The sequence below is a fragment of the Carlito syrichta genome, unplaced genomic scaffold (assembly GCF_000164805.1).
Source record: "Carlito syrichta isolate Samal-C Ts95f unplaced genomic scaffold, Tarsius_syrichta-2.0.1 Scaffold311904, whole genome shotgun sequence".
NCBI classification, from domain to species: Eukaryota; Metazoa; Chordata; class Mammalia; order Primates; family Tarsiidae; genus Carlito; species Carlito syrichta.
The window spans coordinates 61,297-79,246 of record NW_007256000.1 but is presented as its reverse complement, the minus strand read 5'-3'; the positions used below and the strand labels follow the sequence as shown (position 1 = coordinate 79,246).

General features: G+C 57.3%; 2 protein-coding genes across 4 annotated transcripts in view; one reads left to right on the top strand and one right to left on the bottom strand.

Annotated features, from left to right (window-relative positions):
* Positions 1-5,935, top strand: part of PEX10 (peroxisomal biogenesis factor 10) — a 22,688-nt gene extending 16,753 nt beyond the window's left edge. The window contains exons 2-6 of the mRNA XM_021718185.1: positions 634-737; positions 2,198-2,604; positions 3,884-4,059; positions 4,137-4,272; positions 5,246-5,935. Of these exons, the coding sequence (XP_021573860.1) occupies positions 634-737; positions 2,198-2,604; positions 3,884-4,059; positions 4,137-4,272; positions 5,246-5,314 (892 nt within the window). The 3' untranslated portion in view covers positions 5,315-5,935. The remainder of the gene's footprint in view (positions 1-633; positions 738-2,197; positions 2,605-3,883; positions 4,060-4,136; positions 4,273-5,245) is intronic.
* A 1,367-nt stretch (positions 5,936-7,302) lies between these two features.
* RER1 (retention in endoplasmic reticulum sorting receptor 1) overlaps positions 7,303-17,950 on the bottom strand; it is an 11,210-nt gene continuing 562 nt past the window's right edge. The window contains exons 1-7 of one of the 3 annotated variants that reach the window (XM_008069273.1): positions 17,106-17,456; positions 15,051-15,138; positions 13,509-13,613; positions 11,543-11,642; positions 9,894-9,972; positions 8,748-8,883; positions 7,303-8,193 (exon numbers count right to left, since the gene is read on the bottom strand). In XM_008069273.1, the coding sequence (XP_008067464.1) occupies positions 8,104-8,193; positions 8,748-8,883; positions 9,894-9,972; positions 11,543-11,642; positions 13,509-13,613; positions 15,051-15,131 (591 nt within the window). In that variant the 5' untranslated portion in view covers positions 15,132-15,138; positions 17,106-17,456 and the 3' untranslated portion in view covers positions 7,303-8,103. Of the gene's footprint in view, positions 8,194-8,747; positions 8,884-9,893; positions 9,973-11,542; positions 11,643-13,508; positions 13,614-15,050; positions 15,139-15,681; positions 15,963-17,105; positions 17,457-17,950 lie in introns of those variants that run through there. The other 2 variants (XM_008069271.2, XM_008069272.2) reach the window with 2 other exon arrangements.

The window sequence follows — 17,950 nt, the reverse complement described above, 5'->3', positions numbered from 1 at the left end:
GGCGGCTATCCTGGCAGCAGGAACAGCGCCGCAGGGGCTAGAGGCGCGCCGAGGCACTGGGGAGGCAGCCAGGGCTCTGCAGGGAGGGCCGTGGATGCCCGGCGGGCGGCCGACGGCAGGTGCGGAGCTGGACAGTGAGGTGATCGGAACTAGCTTGTATCTTTATTTTACAAGACCCTTTGCGCTTACCTTGTGCCAGGCACTGTTCTCGGCGATTTGCAAGTGGTCGCTCCTTTAATCCTCAAACGTCCCTACAGGTAGGACTTGTAATTCTGACCCTTCTGACCAATGGGCCAGTTGAGAGTCTCCCGCCAGGAACTTGGAGAGCTGAGACTTGATGCTGGACGGCTGGTGTCTGGTCTGTGCCCTTAGAAACTTCCCTAGACTGTCTTTCCATGTGGCCCCCGCAGGCTCTGGAATGGTTGCCCAGGGGAATCCTGAGAGAGCGATGGCCACAGGCAGGAGGATCTCAGGAGTCACCCGAGTGTTACCCAGGTGTCACCCAGGCCAAGGCAGGAGGAAATGGAAATGCAGAGGGCATGCCCTGGAGGCTGCGGAAAGAGAAGTCTTCATGGAAGGGGCAGGACTTGATCCGGCTTTGGCCACTTTTCGATTGTTGTCCCCAATCCTTAGAGTAACATTGTTTCTCCTTCCAGGTGCAAAGAAGTGGCTGGAGTGGAGGAAAGAGGTGGAGCTGCTCTCGGATGTTGCCTACTTCGGCCTCACCACACTTGCAGGTAGCAGCCCCTGCAGGACCTTGGGACAAGGGCCCAAAGACACACTAGGTCCAGAGGACAGACGGAGAAGGGACTGCAGGCAGTGTGAGAGGCTCCTGCAGCAGGCCTGGGTGGCGCTGCCTTCGGAAAGGAGGGCACCCCGAGCCCGAGTGGGAGGTGCTGCCCCAAGAGCCTCCCCAGAATGAGGCCTCAACCCCCAGCCTTTCATTCTCTTTGTGTCCTTGGAGATCTTGGTCCGGGACTTTCTCCAGTTGCCGTGGGGACCCATTTCTCAGTGGTGGCACAGCAGTCCAGTGCCGAGCTGGCAGGGTGCGGCGGCGGGGCCCTGGTGGAGCAGTGGAGGCCGGTGGCCAAACTTTCCTTCAGAGAAAGTTGCTGACAGGGAGGCCCTTGGCCTCACCAACTCCAGCTCAGCTTCAGCAAGGGCTGCTGCCCTCCTGCTCAGTGCCAGCCCTCCTCACACAAGGAGGCCACCCCAGGGTGCCTTACTGCCATGGAGAGGACACGCTGGTCAGTGGGAGACAGGATGAATGCGAAGTGACTGCATTTGGGGGCCTCTTGGAGGTGGTAGGCTCTTCAGAGAAAGTCTCATTTGTGGGAAGAACACTTTCCAGACAAGCAGAGCAAACAGCGAGGCAAAGGCCAAGGAGGAGGCATCCCCTGGGCTGGGGTGGGGCATTGGGGACCTGTGGGCTCTGGAGGCCTCTGGCTCTCCCTTCCAGGCATCACAGGGACATGGGCAGGGGAGAGGCCAACCACTAGCCAAGACCAGACCACGGGGAGAAAGCTGGAAGCGGGGAGGCTGCGCAGATGCTGTTGCAGTCCACCTGCCACAGGGGGGTGGCGACACAGACCAGCAACAGCAGCTAGGCAGTGACACAAATGGGGAAGAGGAGCACAGGACACTCTGGTTCTGGCCTCAGGGGAGGAAGGGCTGGCGTTGCCCTCCTAAAGTAGGTGCAAGCTTTTCCAGGTGGGGCTGGAAACACGGTGTTATTAGCAGGGCTGAGTCTGGGCGTTTCTCTGAACCCAGGTGGTAATGTCAGGCAAGCAGCTGGCCTGGAAGGTAGACAGCCATGAGGATGGATCTGGTTGTAGGCAGGGCAAGCAGAGGAAGGAGTGGCTGGGGAGACGGTGGGGATGTGTGCAGTCTACCTGGAAGGAGCCAGAGGGCAACAAGGGCCAGCCAAGGTCCAGAACCGAGGACAACCGAGTAGCCATCCATGTCACCTCCTGCCTGAGGTCTCAGTGAGACCATGGTGGGCCTGGTGAGGGGAGACGTGTCGCCCCCACCAGGGGGAGGAGTGCCTGACAGGGGTGGATTCGAGGGCAACAGGATGGGACTGTGGACAGGAGCCAACCAGAGCCGAGCTCGGTGCAGAGGCTGGCCCAGGGAGATGGCAGGGGCACCGGGAGGCGTCCCTGTGGCAGGCACTCACAAGTTCGTGTCCCATCCCCAGGCTACCAGACCCTCGGGGAAGAGTACGTCGGTGTTGTCCAGGTGGACCCATCCCAGAGGCATGTGCCAAGCACACTGCGCCGTGCCATGCTGGTGGCCCTGCATGCTGCCCTACCCTACCTTCTGGACAGGGCACTGCTGCCCCTGGAGCAGGAGCTGCAGGTGGACCCCGACAGTGGGCGGCCCTTGCAGGGGAGCCTGGGGCCCAGCGGGCGTGGCCGGTCGTGGGTGCGGCGCTGGGTGCATCGCCACACGGCCGCCCTGACAGAGCAGCAGAAGAGAGCATTCTTGCGGGCAGCCTTCGTCCTCAGACAGGGCCTGGCTTGCCTCCAGCGGCTGCATGTGGCCTGGTTTTACATCCATGGTGTCTTCTACCACCTGGCCAAACGGCTTACAGGCATCACCTACGTGAGTAGCGGGCGCCAAGGGCGCAGCCACCCAGCCCTCAGTACCCTCCCCCAGCTCGGCATGTGTGGAGCTGCCTCCTAGCCCTAGAACCAACACAGAGCGGCTGGGGGGCAGCTTCCAGCACTGCCACAGCCTGGGTCCTGCCTGTCCCGCTGACCACAGCCCTCAGGCTTGCCTCATGGCAGGACCCTGTACACAGGCCTGTGGCCACCTGGTTGGCTGCCTTGAGTCCAGGGAGCGTGGGCTCCACCCAGTTCCTGAGCCCCCTGCTGCTACTTTCCAGCTGACAAAGGGCAGGGCCTGGGTCTTGGTCCGCGGATATTTCTAGCCGTGTCCACCTCCCCAGTGGCTTCTCAGCCTGGTCCCCACCAGCCGGCTTCCCCGCAGAATCTCCAGCCTGTCGCTGCCTGGCCATCATGTCAGGTCTTCCTGCCTTTACCCTCCCTGCTGTGGGTGCTTCTTCTGGCCAGCTCTCAGCTGACACCTGTCCTTCCAGATTCAGGGACGAGAGCCACCCTCAGTCCTGCCACCATGTGGCTGGCCGCCAACCTCATCCCCCCATGGGGGCGTCAGGGCTGCTGGAGCTCCATTCAGAGCAGTCCCAGGTCCCCTCCTGCCTCCAGTGCCACTCTGGGCCTTCACCCCCTCGTCAGTGACCCGCCCACACACACCCAGGACAGATCACCGTGACCTAAAGCCTACAGCCAGCTCCTAGTTCTCAACCTCCTCACACTCCAGCGGGTGTTGGGGTGGCTCCTATCACCCCGAGGTCAGGGCTGAACTGGGCTGTTGTTGCAGAGAGGGAGAGGCCTGGAACGGGGCCCAAGCCAGACGGCAGGCTCTCTCCGCCCGACACCAGGCTGGCGGTGTGACCCACCATCGCTGTGTGCAGGTCCCAGTCCCAGCTGAGACCTGCAAGCTGTCTCCACCCTGTTGTCCCTTCAGCGGTTCCCTGCCACCATTAGGCTCAGGCTGCTTTGCTGGCTCCTTTTCTCTCTGGGAGGTGGTCCCAGACAGCCCTTGGTCCATCCAGCCTCATGACCCCAGCACCTGTGGCTCAGCCTCTAGCTCACGCCCCCCTCCTCCTCCTCAGCCCAGAGCCCCACAGAACTCTCCCGTGCCCATGCCCCTGGGGTGGTCTTTTTTGCCAGGCACTCCCAGTGAGTGCAGGGAGAGGCCTGGCGCCATGGTGTTCAGCGCTGTGTGCTGACTGAGAGAGCGTGGCCGTCCCGGCAGACGCTGAAGCCACATCCTCTCAGGGCCCCATCTACCTCGACAGCTCCGCGTCCGCCACCTGCCGGGAGACGACCCACGGGCCCGCACAAGCTACAGGCTGCTGGGGCTGGTGTCCCTGCTGCACTTAGCACTCTCCGTCGGGCTGCAGCTCTATGGCTTCCGGCAGCGCCAGCGGGTCAAGAAGGAGTGGAGGCTGCACCGCAACCTGTCTCACCGCAGGTGGGTACTGCGAGTTGGGGCACCCTCAGCAGGTGGGGACTGCTGGCACTCACCCCAATTCTGCGCCCCTTCCCCAGGGGCTCCCTGGAGGAACGCACCATCTCCAGGAACCCACTGTGCACCCTGTGCCTGGAGGAGCGCCGCCACCCCACAGCCACACCCTGTGGCCACCTGTTCTGCTGGGAGTGCATCACCGCATGGTGCGGCACCAAGGTGGGTGCCAGAGGGCCCTTGGCTGCCGCCAGACCCAGGCCTGCTCTGAAACCTCCCTTCCAGTGGGAGTGGGGCAGGTTTCTTTCACAGCTCCCAGGGAGTCAGGGGTAAAGGGAAGGCAGGGAGTAGGCACACATCCAGGCCACACCTGCCTGCATGCTTGCGACCTTACTGCTCAGGCCTTGCTGTCCTCATGCCCACATCTCCATTTCCAGCAGGAGGTGCCTGCGCTGCCTCCCTGAACAGCTTGGCCCCGGGTGGAGATGCCACAGGGTGTGCAGCTCGCCTTCCAGGAGCCAGGCTGCCTGGGGCCACCTTGCAGGTGTTGCACATACCAGCAGCAGGGAGTCTACATGCAGCCAGCTAGGCTGGTCCTTGGCCATATTGGTTTACAAAACAGGGCCAGGACACAGCATTCGTCCCCAGAAACCCTCCCAGACACTCGGCAGCCAGTGTGTGTGGAGCTTGGAGCCCAGTGTCCTTCCCCCACACGTGCAAGGTATCAGGCAAAGCCTGTGTCCAAGGCAGTCCCGGCGTACCTCCATGAAGTGGCCTGAGGGAGCCTCAAAGGGCAGGGCCGGCACGCCTGCCTGGCAGCCCTGAGGTGTCCATCAAGCCTAAGGCCTCAGCTCTGAAGCTCCTGCTGGGCTGGGCCACCAGCTGTGCTGGATGCAGGCGGGGCTTGGCTACCAGGAGGGCCTGCTGTGCTGGCCTCGTCCTGATTGCCCGGCCTTGAACGGCTGGCAGAGGCCCCAGTGCAGGGACACCTGGTATCTGTGGGCACTGCTGCCCCTCACCCGGCTCCACTGTGCGTCCCCACTGGGACTCAGTTCTTCTGGAGGAAGGCCAGCTTTTCCTTGCTTGTGAGTTGGAGAACTAGGTATTCACACCCGTGTTATGGATCCAGGTGCCAGGGCCAGAGATACCAGTGGGGCCATTGCCCAGTGGGGCTGTTGACCTCTCCCCTCCACAGACGGAGTGTCCCCTCTGCCGGGAGAGGTTTCGTCCCCAGAAGCTCGTCTACCTTCGCCACTACCGTTGACCTGACGCCCAGATGGGGCCCGAGTGGATGGAAAGACCTGAGTCGGAATGTTGAGAAAAACGTATCAAGATTTACTTGCACAGAAACTATACAGTTCTTATATGCTCTGGTTTTTGTCACATGAGGTACTACACCGACCACCAGGGGAGGACAGGAACCCACTGCCTGAGGCTCAGGCAGGGCCTAGGGCCAAGGCCCGGATGGGAGAATGTCTAGCCCTGCCTGGTGCAGTGGTCTCTGGTGAAGCCCACTTATTTGGACAAGGCTTCAGGTTGCTCCCCCAGACTACACAGCTGAAAACTAACTTCCGAAGTAGGCCAAAAGGAAATGTATTCGCTTGTGTGAAAATGACTCTGACACTGGTGGGTATTTAAGGCAGCGGACTGCGTGCATGCTGCATCGGAGGCGGCACAGGGATATACGGCTGCTTCAGCCAGGTGGTTAGAGGCAGCCCCATAGCTGCCCACAAGGAGGCAGAGGCCCCTGCAGGATGTCGCGGCAGAGTGAGTCCCTCAGGACTTGATGGCAAGACCACACGGGAGTACAGACCAAGGTTGGCATTGCTACCTGAAATGTTTGGCACGTACCATTTAATACACATTGAGTTTGCTTCCAGTTTTACAAAGTGGAAATCTGTGTCCCAGCCTCAATACAAACTTAGAGAGGCTTCTGCTGGGGGGGGGGGGCGTTGCAACTTGAGCAAGAGGTTTTCCGTTTTCCTAACACCTAACCCATAAATGCTCTTGGGAGCCCAATCCTCCACAGGGAGGCCAGGGTAGGCAGGCTTACACGGAGCTACTCCATGTCCAGCCCACTTCCAGCCTGTGCTTACTACTTCAAGAGACAGAATTCACTGTAGGCATTCCACAGAAATACTGGCACATTCATAATGCAAGAGTGAGCTGAGATTTCATAAAACCAGTGTAAAAATGCCCCGCCTGGCCCTCTGGGCACCAGCTGTCAGCAGAGACCTGCTGCAAACCATGACATGCCAGCCTGGGAGTGAAGAGTCCTCTCCTGTGACATGTCTGCCTAAGAGTGGACAGGCCTCTGCGGTCCTGGGTTGGTCAAGGTCAGCTTGCCAGAGATGGGGGCTGTGATCCCTTAGACTGGGAGCAGCACCAGGAGGTACTGGGGCCGCGGCAGGTGCCTCCATGGTTCACACACACAGAGCAAAGTCCTACAGGAGAGCCAAGCTCAGCTCTCTACGGCCCCATCAGTGCCCAATCCTTCTGTCCACACTGCTCTGACCAAGCACACATGGTTTCCTATCACATCTCATCTGAGGGAAACAGTATAAAAGATGAAAAACAAGCTGGGCTCAGTGGCTCAGCCTGTAATCCCGCGCTTTGGGAGCCCATGGGTTCGTGACCCGCCTAGGCAACTTGGTGAGACCTCATCTCTACAATAAATAAATTAGCTGGGCGTGGTAGTGAGCGCCTGTAGTTACAGCTACTTGGAAGGCTGAGGCGGAAGGACCGCCAGAGCCCAGCAGGTCGAGGCTACGGTGGCCGGGAGCATGCCACTGCGCTCCAGTCTGGGAGAGTGAGACTCCAACTCAAAAAAAAAAAGAAAAATGAAAAACAAAAACATCCAGAGTTTGAGAACCCCAAGTGTGTCAGACTGGTGACAAGAGTATCAGTTTGGATCGCCATGGGCTATGCTGGACCAGGTATACAAAGGGCATCAACATGGCCTCACAAGGAGTCTGTAGGTAGGCAAACATTGGCAAAGGAAAATCCAGATATGAACACAATCAGTATCGAGATCACAAGACGGATGGGAACACTGCCCGGTGGAGGGGCTGGACACCCAGGGGCTGGGAGAAAGGACATTCCATGCGCTTCAGCATCCTGCATGCAACCACAGTGTGTTCTGCTGTTAGCAAAAACCGTTCACCTTTCAGGGGGCCAAGAGACAGCCAGGTACACGTCATGTTCCAGATACAGACTACATGGGAAAGGGGGCACTGTTTAATAAAGGTGGGATTAAAAAAATCACTTAGAAAAATGTTTATGAGTATTTTATCACATCGAAAAAGCCGACATGCAGGTGTGTTCCATGTGCTGCACCCTTGCAAAGAAGTTGAGAGTGAAGCCACGCACGGCCGGCTCTTCCCAGCCCCACTTCCCTGGGGGCCAGCGCAAAACAGACTTCGTCAAAACAAGGCAGAGTTCACATATCAAAGAAATGTGTCAAAATAATCTCAAACAATTAAAATATAATATATATTTATAATTCCAGGCCCTCCAAAGCAATCACGGTAGTTACGAACAAAGTTTTGAGTCATCAGAATAGAGGCCAACCGGAAACATCTCGAGAGAGATGAAGTCAGGAAACTGGCATTGGAACCCATGACTTGAAAGCCACCTTTCAACTTTAAGTTCTCTCACACCGGGAGTCAAGCCGGCATCGGCCCGGGGGCCTGGAGTGGTCATGACGGGGGCAGGCAGCCCGGCGGAGAGCGGCCGAGTCTTCCCTTGAAGTCTCGCGTGTCGGCCCACCAGCCACCCGCCCTGGCTCCCGCGGGCCTCTGCCTGCCTGGTCTCCCGCCTGCAGTCGGCAGACTCCATCCGTGTGACACACTCGAAGGTCACAAGAGAGCAATCCATGTGATTCGGTTTAAATGCCAGTTTCTTCAAGAACCTGATATTTCAGTGACAAATCACCGAAGCTCCTTTTTAAAAAGAAAATTAAACTCCCTTGTAATCAACTACTTTATGTGAAGAAAAAAGGCATTGTTACAATGGCTCAAAACCGTCTTGCAGTGCGGGCAGCCAGTCCGGTTCCTAGCTGGCGAACGTCTTGCCTGCGTCCTCCTTGCCTTTGTACCGCCGCTTGCCATGCGTGAACGGGATGTACCGGTACTTGATCATGTGCTGGGGACAGACGGACTCGTTACCTCAGGCACCTTCCCTCCTACACCTCCCAGGTCCCAGCAGTCAGGCCCCCCAGTGTCGCCAAGCCTCAGACAAAGCAAGCAGGGTTCCAAGCACCTGCTTCTAGGCCCTGCCAACACCACAGATGCTCCCATGGCCAAGGCCTGACGCCCAAAACCTCGGACCCGGAACCTGTTTCATGAGTCTCCATGCAGCAGGGGCCCCGGCAACACCACAGGCACAGCCTGCGGTCCAATCACCCCATGCAACACCCCTTCCTCAGGCAGGCTAGTGCCCCGCTAAGAGGCTGCTGAGACACCAACCCCAGACAGACCCACCACCCCCCAGGGAGCTTCTAGAACCTGTTGGCTCCACGGCTGACTCCGTGTTCAGGGGCCGTGGTGAGAGACGGAGCAGCGACCTTGTTCCACACGAGGTGGCATCCCCCAGCTGCTCCACTCTCCCACCAGGCAGACCCAAACCCCGGCCCCGCCGCCCCTGAGCAGCATCCTCCCTCCTGAGGGCTATCCAGGCCAGGCTAAGGCCACATCTACCTTGATCTGCCTCTTCATGGTGATGCAGAAGAGCATGATGAAGTACATGACCAGGATGGGCCAGAAAACCGGGACGTTGAACGCGTCGAAGAAGGTGCAGACCATGGCCACCAGGATGCCCTTGGTGGCCGCATGCCTTCGAGTGGGGAGACAGGGCTAGCTCCAGGTGCGCGGGAGCACCACAGGAGGCCCCCGGGAGGCACCAGCAGCCATCCGCACACATGCACGTGCACCATACCAGCTGCACCCTGCCCTCAGCCCTCGAAAGCTGATGGGTTCCTAACACCGCACGGGCGGCCAGGCAGCAGCTGGGCGGTGGTGTGCGGGCCCCTACTCGTCACCGTGGCGCAGCTCGCTCCCCCCTCAGCCTCAAACCGGGCTCTGCGCTCCCTCCTCAACCCCTTCACACCCCTCCCACAGAACCCACACTCTGGGGTTCCAGGGCCTCACAACTCACTCTCACTGCACAGGGGCTGGTGGAGGCTGCCACAAGGGGCTCCCGGGGGACTCGGCTGTTCTTCAGTTTACTGACCCAACCGAGACTCTGGCTTCCCTGCCTAGTGCCTCCCAGCAGGACATGAGACCAAACAAGAGAAGGAGGCACACAGCCCTGGCCTTGCAGCTGCGCCCACCCGCCAGTCCACCCGCTACACTCGCCCTGGCTCCCACCACCAGAAGGAGGGAGGAGGAGCCTCCCCACACGGGCCCAACCTACACAGACACCAGCACTGCTGCTCAGGGCCCTCAGGAAAAGCTCAGGAAGAAAGCTGGTACTGTCCACCAGCCCAGCCAGGGGAGGCCACAGGTCTGGAGAGGGAGGGAGGCACAGAGGGAGGTCCACAGCAGGCTGGCCTCCTGAGGTCCAAGTCAGCAGAGAGCTGGCACCCTCCATCCTAGAATCAGCCTCCTTTCTGCTAGCCTCCACAGCACGGGTGCCAACTCGAAACTAAGAGAAAGCCTCAGGTGGCGAGTGGCTCCCCAGAGTCCCTGCGATCGGCACTTTCAGAGTGGCTATCCCGGACAGTACAACCGAAGTCTCCTTTAAGAAGCCAGAGTTGCTAACTACAACAGATTTGGTCTGCTCTCAGTCTCAGCAGCACACTGGGCACAAGCATCCTTCCCAAACAACTTCAGGGGTTAGCTCACCAAAATTTAAACTCCGGAAGCCTTCGGATGAAGGGACGGAACTCCTCGTTCTGCTTAGTAGGCAATGAGGGCCCATCGTCTGAAAGGCAGAGGACCCAGAAGTGAGACTCGTGTCCCTTCCACTCATGTCATCACACATATCAGCTTTGCCTTAAAAGCCTTTGAGTTAGGAGGTTTTGTGTGGAAAGACAGATTTTTTTTTTTTTCAGTTGGGGGTCTCACTCTGTCATCCAGGCTGGAGTACAGTGGCACAATCATGGCTACCGCAAGCCTCGACCTCCTGGGTTCAGGTGATTCACCCACCTTGGCCTCCCGAGTAGCAGAGACTGAAGCGTGTACTACCACACCCAGCCAATTTTTTTTTATTTTTTGTAGAGACAAGGTTTCACTCTGTTGCCCAAGCTGGTCTCAAATGCCTAGGCTCAAGCCTCAGCCTCCCAAAGGGCTAGGACTGCAGGTATGAGCCACCATGCCTGGCCTGGATTTATTCATTTAACCAAAGATAAAATGGGAGTCTGTGGTCAATTTACAAATCAATTCAATGCTCTAGAAGATTCTATTAGATTCTTTTATAAAAAGGCTTCTCTACATTTTAAATGCATTAAAAATTCAACTGTGCACAAATTTTCAGGTACGTATCAATTGCTACACAGAAGCACACAGAGAAAACAGGACAAAGTCACCGCTACAAGAACAAGCCACAGAAATGCAGGTAGGGTGGCATACACACACCCACTGTGACCCAGGCGCCCAACCCTCCTGCCCCGCCTCTATTCTACCCGTTTCCAGGTGGAGAAACGGAGACCCCCAAAAAAGGGTCTCTTCGTTGTCTTCTCGTCTCCCCCAATAGCATCATTAAATGAGAGGGGTTGTTTCCTTTGATATTTCCATTAAATATTCCATAGAGGAAAACCACAGGCTTCTGGTCACACAACTTGAAAAGAGTCTCAAGAAAACACCCGGCACTCAGAAAACATGTTTCTCCCATAACAAGGCAGGTTCCCTGGGCAGACAGCTGTGGCTGGGTTTTTCCAGCAGTGGCAACAGATATGCCGGGAATGCATGGTCATTTGTCCCTCCCAGGACTGGCCAGTCAGGCGTGACTCGGGCCCCCACCCAGCCCAGATATGGCCCAAGATGGCGTGGGCCACTCCAGAAAGGCACACAATCACGCCAGGAGCCAGAGAAAGACCCCCAAGCCTGGCTGCACGCCAGTAGTCAGGGTCCCCTGGTCGCAAGTCATGGAGAGCTGCCTTCGGCCACGGGAGCAAGAGACCTAACAAGCGCAAACTCAGGGCTTCTGAGGCAGGCTGGTTGTCTGGGAGGTGAGGACCGCCAGGAAGGCTCTGGGGTGGGACTGTCAGGCTCAGAGCCCTGCCCCGTGACCCTGGGCAAGTCACACAACCCCATGTGCCTCCGTTTCCTCATCTGCAAAATGGGTGACAGAACAAATACCCACTTCCTGGCTATGAAGGGGGTTTAAGGAGTTGCTCTACAAACAAAAACATCCAGATCACCTGACGTTTCCAGGGCCCCTAGACACCCAGAGAACAGTCTTGCTGTTTCTAGAGAGAGAATGCGGACCAGGTCCATCAGCATGGAGAGCCACACCCTGCCCAACACACAGCCAGGTGGCACCGCGACCCTACCTGAGTCTTCCATCAGGGAAGGATCCACTTTGGGAGAAAGAAAAGCTATGAAAAGATTGAGGTGGTAGATCCCCAAGGCGTAGGTCACGATGTACCAGCCCTGGAAGAGAAGAAATACAGTGGGCGCAAGTGCCAGCCCCGCCAGCCCGAAGCAGCCCTGGGCCACGCCCTCCGATGGACCCTCACTTGGTTTTAACTGTTCCTAAACTCACACATTTACTCACAGCAAGGAGGTTACCATTAAGGGACAAGGAAGTACAGTGAACTTCCATGGTGACCGTCACTTTGTGGATCTCAATACTAAAGGGGACCCTCCAGGGCCCAAGGGGCAGACTTCACCAAGGGCCTGGTTAGATGCCCATCACCCCGAAGCCACTGGCTCCTGATGGGAGAGCAGCAAAGGAGGCTTTTGGCAGAACACAGCCTGAGGGGCACTGTGGGGCTGGGTGTGGCCTGGCCCCCAGGCGGTGCTGGCGCATACCGGCACAGACCCTGGTGGCAGCGAACAGACCCCCTGAGATGCAAGGCGGGACTGTCCACTGTGACTGCAGGCATGTGGCTGGTGCTTCCCTGGCAGACAGTCCACCACCAGAAACACTTGGCCAGGAATGATACATCTTTGAAAAAATCCAGAACCAGGAATCAATAATGAGGCTTTGGAAAATGTTTTTAAGCCAAGCCTTCCTCAAGAGAGGCAATGAAGTGGGGGAACACTGGCAAAGTGCCTGCATGCCACACATTCACCAGCAGGTCATTCATTCTCAAAGTCAAGTTTATCCCATTAGAAACCAGAACTGCACAATCAATTTTAAAAGCCCTAGCTATTCCATGCAAACAAGACGAATTCTTTCTGCCTATGCATTTTTTATAGCAGACAACTGAGCATGAGTGTGAAGGCTGACTCGCTGTGGGGCGCCTTCATGCTGCAGGGTCAGCCCAAGGAACACGGCCAAGCCTGCCTGTACACTGTGCTCCCGCTCCCGACTGGATCCCTAAGTCAAGGTTTCTAGGCCATTCTTTCCACTTGAGCATGGACCAAGTTCCAATTTTTGGAACTCTAAAACCGATTCAAGTTCACATTAATCTCAGACATCCTGCACAGATCGAGTCCTATGACATCAAGTGGAGAACATCCCTGCCACCCCCACAGCTAAATCAGTGTTGGGTTTACTCACTGGAATAAACCCATGAACACTCACAACAAAGCACATGCTCTGAGCTGAGCATAAGAGAACTTTACACAGTAAATAAATGTGTCAACCATGGTCCGACATCCCCCTATGCCCTGCAAAGTGCCAGGAAGGAAGGGGGTGCCTTAACAAGGAAATGCCTTTCATGGCTCGGGGCTCTTCAGTTGCCCTCCTCAGGACACGGGAGACATCAGATGACCTCCTCAGGATCTACAAGGATTCATATCTTACAGGATTGCTCCTGGTCATGAGGAAGTGATCAAGAGCCAAAGGTGAAGTCCAAGGCGTCCCCTGACCTGGCAGTGCTCGCAACACTCCACAGAAGCTTGAATGTGCCCCCAGGGCGGAGCCCGCCTCCACGCACGCCTCAGCCTGCACTGTCCTCAACGCTCTCCTCCACCACACGCCAGATGAGGCTCAGCAAGGCTTCTGGATGCCAAATCACCCCCAACCTCTAAAGCAAGTCTCTTCACCAGAGGAATGACGGAACCGCAAAACGTCATCTTGTCCTGTCAGGAGGCAGGGTCACAGGGCACCAGAGGACCTACACTCAGACAGGATGCTCCAAGGGTGGGGCTCAGGTTGGGGCCCAGACTATCCTGGGCACACAGGACCCTTGCCAGGGGACGTGACAGGCAGAGATTTTTCTCACACGCAATGCTTGACTAAGAAGTGATTATTGGAGGCCGTTTCCTTCCAGATACACCTGATAAAGTCAACCGACACACCCAGAGGCCACATGCAGAGATGAGGCCCCCCTGCCAGCATGCACCCACCTGCAGCAGGTAGACTCTGATCATGTAGACGAAGCTGAGGCCCAACGTCACAACCCATCGCACGGCTGTGTAAGGTGTAGACTTGTCTAGCCAGGACTGATAAACCTAGAGGACAAGAGCCAAAAGCATGAGGCAGGCCCGTGTGTTCCCCCGTGATCCCTGTCTCATGCAGTCCCTCCCGCACTGGCTAGCTTTGGACGTTAGAAACAGCTAAGCCCAACACGAATGACAACAGCCAGAGATCACACTCGTGTCAGCACAAAGTAGTGACTACAATTAACCCTGAGCTTTTCTGCAGTAATTCCTGAAACTGGCTCATCTCTTATGCAAAACTATGACGAGACAGTCTCTCACAGAAGATGGTACAATGACACTGATCCAAAGGATCATTAAGAGGGAGACTGCAAGCACCCCAAAGGCCCTCAGCGCCATGCCCTGTCGCAGGCCAGACCTCCCCTCTGCGGCAGCCACCTGACAGCCTGGCCGCTCTATCCATGAAGGTCAGTGGTGCAGCCTGGCCCAGGCCAAGCACCAAGACAGCTGTGGATGCTACTGTGGGAACCCTTGGCTTTCCACTTGTCTTTTACATACGTACATATGTATGTTTGTTTTGAAATTTCATTTTTAAATTTTAATTATGAGTAACTTCACACATTCACAGAAAACAAGGACACACATGCGCACATAGAACCACCACCCAACTACAATCACTGTCAATAGTTTTGCATGGTGAGCGGACTGCCTGAGCCTGCGGGTTCGAGACCCGCCTGGGCGGCGAGACCTCATCTCTACAGTAAATAAAAAAATCAGCCAGGCGTGGTAGTGCATGCCTGTAATTCCGGCTACTCGGAAGGCTGAGGCGGAAGGATCGCTGGAGCCCAGCAGGTTGAGGCTGCAGTAGCCGGGAGCAGCCACTGCACTCTAGTATGGGCGACAGAGTGAGACTCCAACTCAAAAAAAAGAAAAAAGTTTGTCATATGCTGTTTCTTTTTTGAAAGCAGGATTTACTGAGGACAGAAAAACTCCCGCAGTAGGAGGCGACCTGAGGGGGTTGCCCCATATGCTGTTTCTTAATTAAAAAGTCAGTGAAGTTTTAACTGGGCCCAAACTTCAGCACCCGCAAGTGTTCACTGAGCCAGGCTTCTCCCCAGGCTGAAGCCCAAACATGTGGACAGCGAGGCCCATCACCTGCTGGACTACCCTGGAAGCCCACCAGGCCAGCACTACAGCCTTTCAGTGTCCAGGCGGGGGGCAGGAGTGGGTGGCAGGTGAGGGAATGACCTGAGCAGAGCAGTGACCACAGCCATGTTCACCCACCTGGGAGCCAAGACCAGCTTTGATGATTTTAAAAGTTATTAAAAAGAAAACGAAGCAAACAGAAACCATATGAGGGACAGAGACCAACTGGACCTGACCCTGCAACCTGCACCGCAGAGGGCATGTCCTGGGGCTCCCATACCGTGGCCAGCGCACCCCGGGCAGACAGGAGCCAGCAGCTTGCTCCAGTGCCAACTCCCATCTTCTCCCAAGAGAAGCACCCACCTGTCCGAGCCTCGTGAAGAACCTGTACACCACTGAAGGCTTCCCGTGGATAGAGTCTCCCACGCTGTCCCCTTCGGACATTCTGCAACTGTGGGAGAAACACGCACACTTTAATTCGAAGCACGTGCAAGACATGCACCTCCTGTCACCAAGGCTGCCAAGCAGGCTTCTTCAGTGTTCAGTATTTCAGCCACACCACTTCTGGGTGTTTCTAGCACAAACCATTCAGAAACAAGCGGGCAACAGGCTTTGATGGCGGCAGGATGCACCCGGTACGTGTGCTGGCAGCCCTGGGGCCTTCTCTCCCACTGCCAGGCAGCGCTGCCCACCCCACCGGCCAAGGGAGCTACCCATGCCGGCCACCGAGTCCTCTGGCTGGTCCACTGCATGTGGCCCTGCACTCCCACCCCCCACGACCCCTGGGGACCCCTCGAGCACCCCTGGCCTGGGTCCCTCATCTGGCAGGAAAAGGAACTGTCCTGTCCTCTCAGGGTAGGTCCTGTGCTGAGCAGGACAGCACCCACAGCTCTCAGCTCATGCACCTGTCCATGTCCCCATTTCCTATCTGGCAATGGTGGTAATCACATCTGCTCCTATTTCAACATGCTGTGTGCGCCCACGAGGACTTCACCTGAGAACCCAGGAGCCAGAGGTCACATACACCATCCCACGAAACTCCCAGGAGGCCAAGTGAAGGGACCGCATTCCCGTTTCAGAAAGGAGGAACCCGGCAAGGAGCGGAAGCTGCGTGTCCAAGGTCACAGCACTGCCCGAGCAGGCCAGGGCCCAGCCTGAGCCCTGGCTCCAAAGCACCGCTGAGTAGCCAGCCTTCTGGCTGTCACGCCACTCCACAGGTGAGCGGCCCGCTGGTCCTGCACCGAGTGCGACAGGGGGGCTCACCAGCACCCACACATGTCACCAGGCCTTCCCAGATGCCGGCAGCTACCATGGCAGGTGAAGAGAAGCTGCCTCCGTGTCAAGTCTGGTTTCAAGTCCCACCTGCACAGAGCGGCTGTGAGACCTTCAGCAAACTCTCTGACACACAGCGGCCTCGGCTTCCTCGTCTGTCAAATGAGGCTCCATTAAACACCACACACTGAGGCAAAGACAGCATTCCTCAGCAACCTTGAGGGTGGCCTTATTGTTCCCATCTACAGCTGAGAAAACTGAGGCTCGCAAGGCCAAAGGGTTGCCCCAGCCGATACGCCTGTCCACAGTGGGGCGGGAGCCAGACCCAACCCCTCTGAGCAAGCTTAGAAAGTCCTCCTTCTGAAGGGGAAGTCGGCGGGCTATGTGCTGTGATCCTGGGTGTCATCCCCCGCAAAATATGGCCAGGGCAGTTACCTGAGCCAGGCCACTAGGTCACATCCCCAAGCGGGCGCTGAAGAGCTAGATGTGACCCTGAGATTCCTTTCCTGGACCCACTGAGCAGATGCCAGCAGCGCTTCAGCACATGCAGAGAAATGCCCCTTGGTCTCAGGAGCTGGGACCCAGAAACACGACTCAACCCAAGGTCCTCGTCCCCTCCAGGCGGTCCTCTCCATCCCCCTGGGGGAATTCCCATCCAAAGGCTATGTCAGAACCTGGAGCAGCCACCTGAGGCCGCTGCCAGCGGCACAGGCTACCTCCGTGGTTCTTCCTCCCACAGCGCCCAAAGATTGGTTTACTCTGACCAAGGTGTCACCATCAAGACTTCTTTACTTGAACGGAGGTGGTAAGAGTAACATTAGAAAGGCACCCGGCTATCCCAATAAAGCACATCTCTAAGCAGAGCTGACTCCAGAACTGCTCACACCTCAACTGAGTGTGCAGGAAACTTCCCAAGAACACGCGAGCCCACTCTGTCCATCCAACACTCATGCCAAGCACATTAGAACACGGCTCCACACTGCCATTCAACTCACCACCAATCACGACATGACACAGGCAGTAAGGCACGATTAAGAACATGAACCTTGGACTCAAGCTGCCTTTCAGGTTCCAGTTCTGGCACTGTCTAGGACAGGCTATTTTAGAAAGCCCCAGGATGCAAACTGAGAAATGAGAAAACGGCACCTTTTCCTGCCTTCCCCACGGGTTCTTCTGGGAGTTAGTGGCCAGTCTCAGAGCCTCAGCGCCTGGCACGGAGAAAGCGAGCGGCCCTTCAAACACGTCAGACTTGTTCCTGGATTAGGGCGGCCCGCGCCAGCTGTTCTTCCTGCCAGTCTCTTCCCTCTGCCAAAGGCCACCTCTTCAGAGCAGCCCTCCACGACTGGTCGCTGAACACGAGCCCCTTCTGCCGTGTACCCTGCGCTTACTCTAAGGGACAGTTGTACTTGACAACAGGTGGCTAACTTCCCCAGGACCTCCTACAGGGATAGACTCCTTGAGGGAGCCTTGTCGGGCGTACACCGCAGGCTGCCACCAGTGATCTGCTGAGGGAGATGGCCCAGAGAAAACACAGCAAGAAGCGGGGTCAGCCAAGCAGAGACCGCGAGCACCACGCCAGAAGCCCAGGCAGAACTCGGCAGATGCCGCCTTTTCTCCTGAGACAGGAAGCCCAGGAAAGACGACGCCGCCCGCCCCGCACGTGGGGCCGGGAGTCTGGCTCCGGCCGCCTCTCCCTTCGACCCATCTCAGTTCCTTCCGGACAAGGAAAGACCTGAGTTCCGCGGTCCTGCTCCACGCCAGCACTGTTGCTCCCGGAGGGCCTTCTAGGCCCATTTCTCCCAGGCGGCCGTCCAGCCGGGTCCTCCCTCCTCGGGGCTGACCAGCTGCGCTCACCGGCCCCTGCAGCCATCCACCCAGCTACGAGTACGACGCCTGCAGGACCGACAGCCAGCCCTCACGCCGAGGGGAAAGTCCGTAAGCCGCCCCGGCGGGCGCCCCGGGCGAGCACACGCCGCCCGTCCCGGCGGGAG